The sequence below is a fragment of the Rhinolophus sinicus genome, chromosome 14 (assembly GCF_057876585.1).
Source record: "Rhinolophus sinicus isolate RSI-liver-muscle chromosome 14, RSI-T2T, whole genome shotgun sequence".
In the NCBI taxonomy this organism is placed as follows: Eukaryota; Metazoa; Chordata; class Mammalia; order Chiroptera; family Rhinolophidae; genus Rhinolophus; species Rhinolophus sinicus.
In genome coordinates, this window is record NC_142514.1 from 35881462 (window position 1) to 35894475 (window position 13014).

The 13014-nt window shown below is 36.8% G+C and overlaps 1 protein-coding gene across 2 annotated transcripts in view; it reads right to left on the reverse strand.

Moving 5' to 3' along the window:
- The window catches only part of FAF1 (Fas associated factor 1), a 394833-nt gene that overhangs the window by 49264 nt on the left and 332555 nt on the right, over positions 1–13014 (reverse strand). For both annotated transcript variants that reach the window (XM_074334706.2, XM_074334705.2), the window contains 2 exons: positions 3042–3122; positions 1485–1562 (listed from right to left, as the gene is read on the reverse strand). In XM_074334706.2, the coding sequence (XP_074190807.1) occupies positions 1485–1562; positions 3042–3122 (159 nt within the window). The remainder of the gene's footprint in view (positions 1–1484; positions 1563–3041; positions 3123–13014) is intronic.

Below are 13014 nucleotides of genomic sequence, written 5' to 3' on the forward strand. Positions count from 1 at the left end.
CTTCTTCTCTTGCGTTGTCTGATTCTCAAAGCTGTACCTGATTTTTACTTTGCCCCTGAACTCTGTATTTTGTTTTTACTTCTCATGTTATTTTGCACATTTTTCCTTGATTTGCTGTTACTTGTAGACACGCTCGCTGCATCTTCCCTACAAGACTGTAATCTCTTCTTGCAGGTAGAAAATGTTTTACTATCCTTTGTTTTTCTTTGAGCGCTCAGCACAGTTCTTGTTCAAAAAAATATTTGTTGAATAAGAACGAGGTGGTACCCTCTGACTGAGAGTGATGAGTAGCAGAGTTGTCTTCAGCACAAGTTAGGGCTTTCCAGGCTTTTCCATCACTTATTAGATGGCTTCCTCCTTTTATAAGTGAATGTTGCTATTAATCCCATGTTTATAAAAAAGTTCTAGAGGTCCTTTTCTGTGAAGCCACTCTAGGAAGTCAGTTGACACCCTTCTCTTTGTTTTCACTGCACTTTAGGCAAATGTCATGCAGGGTGTCATGCTCCCGCTCCCCACATAAGAACGCAGAATATGGTGAGGCCAAAAAGGAATACCCATGGAGCCATAGATAGGGGAATCATACCACTATATTCTCGCTGGCGGCTGGGTTGGAAACACAGGAAACAGGATTCACATGATCTGCAACCTTCCATCCGTTTCTCTGCCAACCAACCAACCCCATGTGTTAGCTGCAATCTACAGTGCTAACTTGCCAGCCACAATCCGCTGCTAGCGTAGCCACTGTGGTTATATTAGTGGCCAATGGCTCACTGGTTACAGCTGACAGCCAACTAGCCACAGCTGATGGCCATGCAATCACAGTTGATGGCCATTTACTACCTGAGCCAGCACCTTTCCATGTGAGGCCGAGAGCCTGGAAATTGCACTCCTGGCTCTGTCCCCACAGCAAATCTCTATAATAACTTTACATATGATATTGTAATTCCATATAATTTTTACAAGACTATGAACTGCTGGAGGGGAGGACCCATATTGATATCTCTACCCCTTAACAGATTTTGGGCACACACTACATATTCAAAAAGACATTTGCAAAATAAATAAACGAAACGTTCCAGCCAAGCTGAATGGATTTCCCATATTTAGGGGCCCAGTGCAAGGTGTTGTAGAAATAACTCACAGTGTCTTTTGGTGGGTAAAGTGAAAACTGGGAAAAAGGCTGAAAATACAGTCTTTGTATTCTTGGGGTGAGACAATATCCAGGAAGGATGGGAGTATTTGTTAGGCAAGAAGAGGAGAAAGAAATTGAAAAGAAAACTATAAATCTAATACAAGGCCAAGTTTTCTAAGAGTTCCATACAACAGATCAGGAATGATTCTTTTAAGGAAAGGTTACGTCTTCCATACTAAAATGAGTCTGGAAAAAGTGGAAAGAAGTTGTAAGAACTATTAACAGCTTCAGTATCAAATGCAATCGACACAAACCTAAGTTTTGAATAACTTTTCTAAAAATTATACCCTACCTCACGTTCTTCTTCTTGTTCTTTGCGAATCTGCTCCAAACGAAACTGTTCTGCCATCTCTCTCTCATGAGCTTCCCTCTGTCGATAAAAGAGAAAGAGAGGCAGGACTCAATAAACATTGGCTTACTTAAAAATAAAGAAAAGGCAAGGGAACAAAAGAGCTCATTTCCAGCATGGCCCAGGAGTGCACTGTGGTAATGGAAGTGTTTCTCTCTGAAATGAGAATGGAAATGAAAGCAACAGCAAAGCTTAGCCTTCTGATCATGTTGGGTTCTTATTCAAACACCTGGGTAGCTCTGGGTAGTGTGGAATTCAAGATCCTTAGAACCTTTTTCTGGTCTTTTCTGCTACGTCTCCTGTACACAGCTATCATGCTCTGTTCACAACGGTCTCTACCAAGCATCCATGATTTCTGACCCTGTGTGGCTAGCACATTACTTCATCTCTCTTACTTCTCTTTATCTAGTTCACACACTCGTTTAGTTGTACAACCTCTTCTATGAAATCCTCCCCAGTGCTTTCCCATTTCTTGGCTCTCCAAAAAAAGCTACAAAAAACTTTCCACTGAAACTCCCGTTCACCAAACTCATAGAACTCAGTGCTTCCCTTATGACATTTAGGATCCTTGATTAAGTATAACAGCTATCTGTGTTCTTGACTCAATCTACTCTACACCACAGTGTGAACCTTCTTTTGAGGGCAGAAACTATGGCTTATTCTTCCCCCTCCTTCAGTGCCAAGTACAAAAGCAGGTGCTCAAGAAGCATTAAATAAATCAGTGCTTCTCAACCCTGGCTGGACATTAGAATCACCTGAACAACTTTTTAAAAATTGCTAGGTTTTCTGTCTGACTTATTTCACTTAACATGATAATCTCAAGATCCATCTATGTTACGAATGGCCATATTTTCTTTTCTATGTCCGAGTAATATTCCATTGTGTGCATATATATATATATATAAATCGAGAACCATATAACTTCACTCATGGAGGATATAAAACTGAAAGCAACAAACGAATAAGACAAACAAACAAAATTTCACAGGCACAGACACCAGTTTAGTGGTTACCAGAGGGTAAGGGAGAAGGGGTGGTAGAGAAGGGTAAAGGAAGGTCAAATATATGGTGATGGAAGGAGAACCGACTCTGGGTGGTGAATACACAATGCAATATATAGATGATGTATTACAGAATTGTACACTTAGAAACCTATATAATTTTACTAACCAATGTCACCCCGATAAATTTAATAAAAAAAGAAAAAAAATTGCTACGTTTTACCATAGATTCATTTAAAAAACAAAATAGATACTAGGCCCATTTTTGTTTTCACTTTCATGATTCTCAACAAACTTTATCTCGTCAAAATGAACCATACTTCTAAGGACCAGGGGTAGAATTATATTCTTTCTGTTAATTGTATCTAGCTTTTTCTATTGCAAACCTTCTACTTGGAGACATTTTTGGGGATCGAAGTCATAAAAGGGCTCACACGTAAATAATGAAAGACTATTTAGGTTGAGTTCTTTATCCCAGAAGCCCCTTGACCAAATTTACCTTTGCTCTGTCAGCCTCAAGTGAAAGGCGATAGGCCTCATCTTGCTCTCTCTTCACATTTTCTCTGGCTTCACGTTCATCCTTAAAAGAAAGAAAAAGATTCAAATGTGTTTTACCATATTGCTTTTTAAAAGAAAATAACAATGACAATATCCTTGTTTTACTCATGTGTGAATTTATTATAATTAAACAAGGCACTTTTAAAGTGTATAGGATATAAATAAGCAAACAAGGGCTACTGGAAGGCTCAGTTGGTTAGAGCGTGAGCTCTCAACAAGATTGCCGGTTCAATTCCTACATGGGATGATGGGCTGTGCCCCCTGCAACTAAAGATTGAAAATGGCGACTGGACTTGAAGCAGAGTTGCGCCTTCCACAAATAGATTGAAGGACAACGACTTGGAGCTGATTGGTCCTAGAGAAATACACTGTTCCCTAATATTCCCCAATAAAAAATTTATTTTTTTAAAAACTGAAAGGGCACCTTAAAAAAAATAATAAAATAAAAAAAAGCAAACAAACAGTAAGATGAGTAGCATGGTATATAGTGAAAATAAAATGTTTGAAGCCTAGCTCTACCACTTACAAACTGTGTGACCTTGGGCAAGTTATTTTACCTTTCTAGGTGTCAGTTTCCTCAACTGTAAAACAGAAATAATATTTGTTTCATAGGATTGTGAGAATTAAATGCAATAATATATAAACCATCTAGCAAAGTACCGGACAGTTCATTTTCACAATGATTAGTTTCCTTCGCTTTTCTCCTGATTTTTCTAAAATAAACTTGGAGATTATCAGCATTGGGAATAAGGACTGTGAGAGAGTAAAGGACTAGGAAGTAAACCCCTGGCCAGCACAGAGTCTGAAAGCAAAATACCATGGTTAAGTTCAGTCCACACCAGGCCGCTAAAGCTTGGTTATCAAATTAGTATTTCCTCACAACATTCATACTCATGAAGTACGAATAACCTAGTTCTCTAAATTAAAGATCTTTTAGAATATTTTTAGCTTCTGAAGTGATTATACCATCTGCCTACATTTAAACTGTGATTTCATATGAAATTCAAAGTTAATTTAACTACCAGAATTTCTCATTTGTTAAATTCTGAGTATAGCCAATATACATGTACTTAAATTTAATAAATACCCACACCTGTTGACATTTTAGAGTCCGCTTTTGGTCATTTTGAGTAATAGGCTGAATCATATAAAGTTACCAATATTTGACTGTTTTTTACCTATAAAAATGGAAATTTCACATGATTTAACGTAATACTTAGTAACTTTTGGTCTTCCCTATTCAACATATGCTTACTCATGGCTGCGTAGATGCTAAGCATTGTCTTAGGTGCTCTCTTCAATAACTATTCGAGACTGCCCTTCTCCCTGAAGCCTCATACTCTGTTTAGTTTCAGTGATTCAACTAATTTCACAATCTCTGGTATGAATAGTAACATTTCATTGATTCCCAATCTTTCAAATAAAAAATTAGGTAGATTTAGATGTTGCTCGCCTGAAGCTAACTGATATACTATCTATGATGAAAGAGTATGCTAGGTTAAGTATATATTGGAACAAAATATCTGAAACAATGCCTAACCTAACTGACCAACCACTCAGGCTGCAAAGCAGCCAGAATAATTTACATATCCTAGAATACTACACATGAATAAAAATGGGTCTTCAAAACTTCTACTTGGAGACTTGTACTGCATTGCTAATATTCATATTTTAAATAGAAGCATATTCCTTTAAATGTTTTTACTAATTCCAACTGGGTATTTCCTACTTTTGTCTATATGCTATGGTTTCACTATAACCAAATACAATTAGCCTGACAGGACGTATGTTGTGTATTTCTGTTTATATTTGCATTTGCCTAATTTATTATTCTAAAAACTCCTTACCCCCATTGACTATTCAAGTCTGAACAGAGTGGCCACTAAATAGTTGATTTGGCCAAGGCTGATCTATATTTACTATATAATGCCTTTATTTTTTGTCACTGAGGAGAGGTAATGAGAGGATTAGCAGACCTGTGTTCAAGTCCTAACCCTGCCAGAATCAAGCTGTGTGTTCTTGAGTAAATAACGTCTCCCTTTTCAGTTATTTATAATATTAAAGGATTAAATTTCTAAGGATTCTACGCCTCTGTGGACAAGTCTATCTTTCCAAATTTAGATTTCCCTAATATAATCAACAATCTATGGAAAGTAATTTTATCTTTTTATATTTCAAATGGGGAAATATTCAAGATGTTTAAAATTTTAATTTTACCTTACTTTCCTGACCCCACCCCTCCAAATTAATTTAGATTTCTTTCGTAATATTCTGTATTTTCCCTTCAAAACATTTATCACAAATATTAATTATCCTATAATTACTTACTTAATGTGAGATTCCCCCATGACTCTGTAAGCATCATAAAGGCAGGGACCTTGTCTGTATTATAAACCTCTTTATTCCAAGTGTTTCACACAATGCCTAGCTTTTGGAAAGTGTTTAATAAGCATCTGTTGAATAAATGAATTGTCTTTCCAGGCATAAAATATTTATTGTCTGCAGTAAAAATTAAGGAGGAAACGGATACACTCGTCCACAAAGCAGCCCTATCTGAGTCAATGAAATTGCCTGGCTGGGCAGAAATGACCTGTTATGACACTATGTACACACAACAAAGGAACCTTCTAAAAGCTACCACAGCTGGAAGCCCTTTGAGCACAAATAGTTTATAATAAAAGCATTCTAAGTAAACAGCTCTGTTTTAAAAAAGACTGTTGCAGATATGAAAGGCCACTAAATACAGGGATCCCTGCCACAAAATGTGGTACCTGTTGTGAGAGGACTTCCTGAACCAGAACTTGCTTCCTTCCCTCCCGCCTTCCATTTCTCTTCTCTCCCTTCCCTCTTACAAATAAATATTCATTAAGCTCCAATTTCATATTAGGCATCATGCTAGCATTGGGGATACAGAGGGAGGTCACAGCTGAGAAGGGGAACACGTGGATACTCGTGCCTGGACCACCTTCATTATTTTATGGAGTCTACTGATTTATTGTGAAGAGTCCAGTGTTCAAGTTTTGTAGTCTTTTCCTTTTGTCTCTTAAATAACGTCACTCTCTCCACCTGGAAGACATCCTTTTCCATCAGCTCTATCACTCAAAATCCCACCAGCTTTTCATATGCTCTTAGAAATATGAAGAGATGAATATGTCCAAAAGAGCCACTATACAGATGAAGAACATGATATCACAAGAGGGTAAATGATTTACACAAGACCGCTCGTTAAGTTTACGCTTGAATCCAGGTCTTCTGACAGCTTACACCCCCATCTCATTCCTCGCAATCCAATGCTCTCCCCCTTGCCCACAACCCTCCCTGACCATCGCAGAAGGGCTAGATGAATTTTCCTAAATTCAGAACGTTTATAGCTTCTTGTGTGTTGACAGTTGCTTGTGAATGGCTGTCATTTCTTCTTTTCTGTCTTACATATTTTATTCTTGTCTCTCCAAGTGTCCTGTTCACAGTCATCGCCATTCTTGGGAATCAGAGAACACTGCTTAGGTATTTTCGCCATATTATGCTATAGTAGCTTTTAAAGAATATTCCAGGTGTTTTGGTTAACATTTCATGAATAAATTTGTTCTCATAACCTGTAGATGTGCCTCTTGGAACTCCTCCTGTGTCCTACAAATACTGTCCTTGTGGAGGTTCCCCTTTCTAAATCAGAGAGGCCACATCAGAAAAAGTGACTGGAAATACAGTGTGGAGGTGGAACGGCCAGATAACCAGGTTCAGGAATAGGTCTTGGGAGCTTCCTGGGTATGGCTTGGGCTGCTTGGTACGAAACACTCCTTGTCACAGTGCAATGAGAAGCTGGATTGCTCAGAACTAAGGAACAGCCTCCACTGGAGTCTTTCGTCTCTAGCACTTGTCACTGCTCTCATCCTGCTTTGTGCTGCACTCATGAGCGTATCTGCCTCTCTGCTCTCTACCTGAGCTGTAAGCTCCCACAGGGGAAGGCCCTGTATCTCCTACAGTATCTAGGGGACCGTCTGATGTATGGCGAGCATTCAGTACATATTGGTTAGATGAAATAGTGAAATTATCAGTGCTCAACAGTTATATATCTGAAGTTCTGATGCCCCTAAGTATTCTTCAGACTAGTAATTTGTATGTAAGTATATTTCCTATTCTGAGTATTATAATGCCTTGCTAAAAGTGCTGTAATTAGAATTCAAACCTAATATTTCTCTCCCCAAAAGCCTATTCTCTTCCCCCTCCACTGTAGTAGGTGGCTCAGTGCAGTTCTACATTGCTGAGAAAGCAGCTACTGAACCAAATTTCACTACAACCCATTGAAAATAATGTCCATTAAAAATAATAAAAATATTTTATGACCTGTCAAATGTTTCCTAAATGAGGAATATAACAGAAATAAAATTTAGATGTAACTTATCATTCCTCAGTAGTGTTTAAAACTAGTAATCATCAGTTAAATCCCAAAAGACTAATGCAAAATTCTGAATTATCAAATTGAAGCAGGCTATAGTGGTTAGGCTAGTTTCAAATACTTACCAATTACATACACAAATATATACGAGTACATATTTGCAGCATTTATTTGTTCTTCTGAATGCCCAGGTTAGAATGCATACCCTGCTCTTTGCCCTAAAAAGTAGGACCCTGTAAATAAGGAAATGGCCCTGGTATCTCTTCTTAAAGAGATATGGACTAAGATAACCTGAAATTCCTTCAATATAAATAGAGATTGTAGATAAAATATAGCAAAAATGTTAGAAGTATTACTCAGCATGTGAGAAAGAAAGAAAAAAATTCTTAGGTGTCAGAAATAAAGAGGAGATTGAAAATCAGAGCTGTAAATGATGAGATACAGTGGAATTTGACAAGGTAGATTATCCATCTTGGTAACCTAGAGGTCAATTGGACCAAGTCCTTATTTTGGAGTCAAGTAGGGTAGAGCTAGAAAAGTTATCTGTGGGATAGCTTTGGCAGTCTAATGTAAGGGCAACTGGAGTCTGGAAGTAGTGTGTAAGGGGAGAAAAATTATTTTAAGAAATAATGGCCCCCAAATTTCAAATTTGGTGAAAACTATAAAGCCACAGTTCCAAGAATCTAAATGAATACCAGACAAAACAAAGTAGATTAGAGGTTAGCAGGGACTGACAGGAGGGGGAATGGAAAGTTATTGTTTATTAGAGTGGCTAGAATGTCCAGTTCAGTGGTGAATATAAGTGTTGTGAACAGATAACCCTGCTTTTTTCCTGATCATGGCAGGAAAACATTCAGTCTTTCACCAGTAAGTAAAATGTTAGCTTGTAGGTTTTTTATAGATGTCCTTATCAAGTTCCACTCTATTTCTATCAGGAATGGATTGGCTTTTGTCTAATGCTTTTTCTGCATCCATTGAGATGATCATATGGTAAATCACACTGATTTTCAAACCTAAGGCAACAAAAATAAATAAAAGGCATCCAGAATGAAAAGGAAGAATAACTCTCTTTACTCACAGATAAAAGTGATTAGAAATGTGGAAAATTCTATGGATTCTACCAAAACTAATAAGTGATAGAACTAATAAGTGATTTTGGAAAGGTCACAGGATATAGAATTGATATACAACAAGCAATTATATTTCTATATACTAGCTACCAATGATCAAAACTTATAATTAAAAAAATACCACTTATAATTGCATAAAATACATGAAATACTTAGGAATACATTTGACAAAAAAGATGTACTTGAAAATTACCAAACACTGGTGAGAGAAATTAAAGAAGAACTAAACAAATGGAGACATATATTATTTTCCTGTTTGAGAAGTCAGTATTTTTATATGTCAGTTTTCTTCAAATAATGTACAAATTCAATGCAATCCTAATAAAACTAGCAGTAGTATTTATTTTTTTGTTGTTAAAATCAACAAACTCATAAAATTCATATGGAAATGCACAGGACCTAGAATAGCCAAAACTATGAAAAGAAGAACAACGTTAGACTACTTGATCTTAAAATTTATTATAAAGCTAAAGTAATTGTGTATGGTATTGATGTAAAGACAGACAAAAGAATACTGGAACAGAATAGAGTCTAGATATAGACCTATGCATATATAATCAACTGTATTTTAAAAAAGTAAAGATGCAAAGGCAATTTAATGGAAAAAGGATAGTCTTTCCAACAAATAGTGCTGGAACTACTGAATATCATATCTCCCTCCACCCCTTCCTGAAAAAGAAAAAAAAAAGACAGAAAAACCAACGAAACAAAACCAACTTCATCCATACTTTATACTATATATAAAATTTAACTCAAATGAATCATAGACCTAAGTATAAAATCTAGAGCTATAATACTTTTATCTCTGTTATCCCGTAGACAATTGAAAATGATAATGAAAATTAAACCATAAACTGGGAGGAAAATCCTTGCAAATTACAAGTAAATAAAGGCCTTGTATCTAGAACATAAACGAACTCTTCAAATGCAAAAATAACAAAGAATCCAATTTTAAAACTGGGCAAAAGACCTGTAGACAACTTTGCTGAAAAGGACAGAGATAGCAACTAAGCACATGAAAAGATGCTCGATCTCATTAGTTATTAGAAAAATGCAAATTAAAACCACAGTAAGGTATCACTATATACCTATTAGAAGGTCTATAGTTAAAAAAGACTGACCATATGAAGAGTTGACAAGGATGTAGAGCCACTGGAACCCTCACACACTGCTGGTGGACATGTAAAATGGTACAGCCGCTTTGGAAAACATTTTGGAACCTCTGTCATAATGTAACAATTCCCCTTCACAGGATTTCAGAGAATGAAAATGGTTAAGACATTTTCCAGTGGTTGTTATGTCAATTTTAAGGTACTCATGACTAGGTTTGGAGAACTGAGTTCTCTAATGGAGACTAAATCTAAGTCAGAGACTCAAAAGAAGAGGTTTGCTCAGAACTGAGTGACTTAGTTACTAAAGGCAACCAACACAAAATAGGTTCCTCTCAAGACCCAACGAGACAGCACTGAAATGCAAGGTTAAATGCCCAGCTTCATTTACAAAACAATAAAAACAGAGGAGACACAGAAGAAACAATTTAGTGAGAACTGAACCTACCTATTTTTAGCTTAGCCCACTTGATTTTACTAAATGAAAATGCGGATGGTGGTAGTGGTCATTGTGTACAGGGCTGATCAGTGCAGACTGACAATCTTTCCACTGAGGACGAGGTGCACATCAGTGTTTAGAGTGAATCAAGCAAAATTTACAGTGTTTGTTTTAGTGATTGACAGGAACTAAGCTCTGGCAGTTACCCTACATGCACAAATTTTACAGCCATTATATGCTCAGTGGTTATTGGAGTGGTTATTGCTCTATACGTTGGCAGCCTGTTTTAGGATCCAAGGTAGCCAACAATGAATGAAGCATTGGGGGTCTGTTGGAATATTGCATTTCAGTATAGCTGAATATTCAAACATTCGTGTGTGTGTGTTTGCGTGTGTGTGTAATTTGAGCTATTTTGATGTTTTGTTAACTTGTTTTAAAAAGGCATTTATGCAAAACTTTAAAAATGCAAATGTTAAATTATTGTTAAAAGGTAGCATTGTTAGTGCTAGATGGTTGCATAACGTTGTGAATACACCAAATGCTGCTGAATGATACACACTAAAATAATTAACTTTATGTTATGTGAATCCCACTTCTACTTAAAAAATATTACTGGAACCAAAAAAGAAATTGTATATCCATATAGTGGAATACTACTCACCAATTAAAAGGAAAGAACTATCAATACATGCAACAACATGGATGAATCTCAAAATAATTATTCCAAGTGATAGCCATACTAAAGAGTATACACTGTACAATTCAATTTTTCATAAAATTTGAGAATATGCAAACAAATCTACAGTGACAGAAAGATCAGTGGTTGCATGGGACTTGGAGGGTTGGCAGGTAGAAGCAGGAGGAAGGGATTACAAAGGTGCATTAGGAAACTTTTAGAGTGATGGGTGTGGATATGTTCACTAGTTTGATTGTGGTAAGGATTTCATGAATATATACACATACCAAAACTTTTCAAATTATACACTTTATATAGGTGTAGTTTATTTATGTCAATTATAACTCAGTATAGCTTTAGAAAATAAATGATTAATAACACTAAAAAATTAATTTATGGATTAAACAGCAGCTTAGACACAGGTGAAGGAATAATTGACGAAGTGGAAGTAATCTGAAGAAATTACTTAAACTGCAACATAGATACAGAGGAATAAACTATGATACAGAAGTTAAGAGACATGGACTATATACAGTTGACCCTTTAACACTGTAGAGGTAAACCCTATACTACTAGCACCTTGTGCAGTAGAAAATCCTCATATAACTTTTGACTCCCCCAAAACTTAACTATAGTCGTCCCTCGGTATCTGTAGTGGATTGGTTCCAGGACCCCCGGGGATATCAATTTCTGTGAATGCTCAAGTCCCTTATATAAAATGGCTAAGAATAATGCATACAGTTAGCTCTCTACATCTATAGCTTCCCAACCATAGATCAAAACTACTTTTTCCATCTGCAGTTACTTGAATCTACAGATGCGAAACCCAGGGACATGGAAGGCTGACCGTATATTTACTAGAAAAAAAATCTGCATTTAAGTAGACCCGCACAGTTCAAGGGTCAAATGTAATCAGTGTGTCTAAGGTGCATCTGCTAAGAATTCTAAAAGAATGGAATATAGAGAATGAAGCAATACTCAAAAATATAATGTTTTTGAATGTTCCAGTATGGATGAAAGATAAGAATAAGTGACCAAGGACCATTTTAAATGGTAACCTCTAGTTCTGTAGAACCTACTAAACTGAATAAACAAATACATTGGTTGCAGTTACCACAGTCAAGGAGTAGAGCTTCGAATGCCACCTCACCTGAAGAATACCAGCTCTGGTTCTTGACTTTTCTGATCCAATAAGACATTGGATGACTGGGCTGTAGTAACAGAAATAGTCCTTATAACCTTGCTAATCAAAGTGTGGTCCAAGAACAAGCGCTGAAATCAACTGGAGGCTGGGAATACATGCAGAATCTTGGGCCCTACCCCAGACTCACTGAATCAAAATATGAATTTTAATAAGATTTCTAGGTGATTCCTATGCACATTTACTTTTGAAAAAACACTCTTAAGACCACGTTTTCTAAGCAGGGGATCTTACAGAAAACAGAATCTTATAGAATCTTTTTGCTTAGAAGGAACATCTCTAATATTGCTTAAGTGACATGTGGTTGGAACGTTGTTTTTGGTTTCAGGAAAGTCATAAAATGGACTTTCAGGAAAGTTCATCCACATTGGTGCAGAAGAATGGTTAAATACTAGGCCTAGGACCTAATTCTTTAGCAACCAGGCAGAAGTTGGGGAGACAAGACCTGTGCTTTTGAATAGAGATCCCCAAATGGTTCCCAAATGGACATGTTGATTCCTCACACAGGACCATGTCCACTGAGAACATACATTCTGAGAAAATGGCAGAGAGAGACAAACATATTTCCTCTCCAATGGCAGCCCTGTTTCATGGAAAGTACAGCTAAGTGCTCTGGAGATGGTTTGGTTTCTGTGCGCGCATGCATGTGACAAAGATAACAAAGATGATGTAATGGTCTTTGATAAAATACGAATACTACAGTGTGTGGCCACTTCTCCAGTCATGATTCCTTCCTGAATGTAAAAAGATAAGACAGGAGGAAGCGTACTTTCAATCACAGGTCAGCAAACTATGCGTTTGGACCAAAGCTGGCCTGTGGCTTGTTTCTGTAAATAAAATTTTACTGGAACACAGCCATGCCCATTTGTTCATATATTGTCTATGGCTGCTTTGTGCTACAATAGCATGGTTGAGTCGTTGTGACAGAATATGTGGCCCCAAAGCTGAAAATATTTACTACCTGAC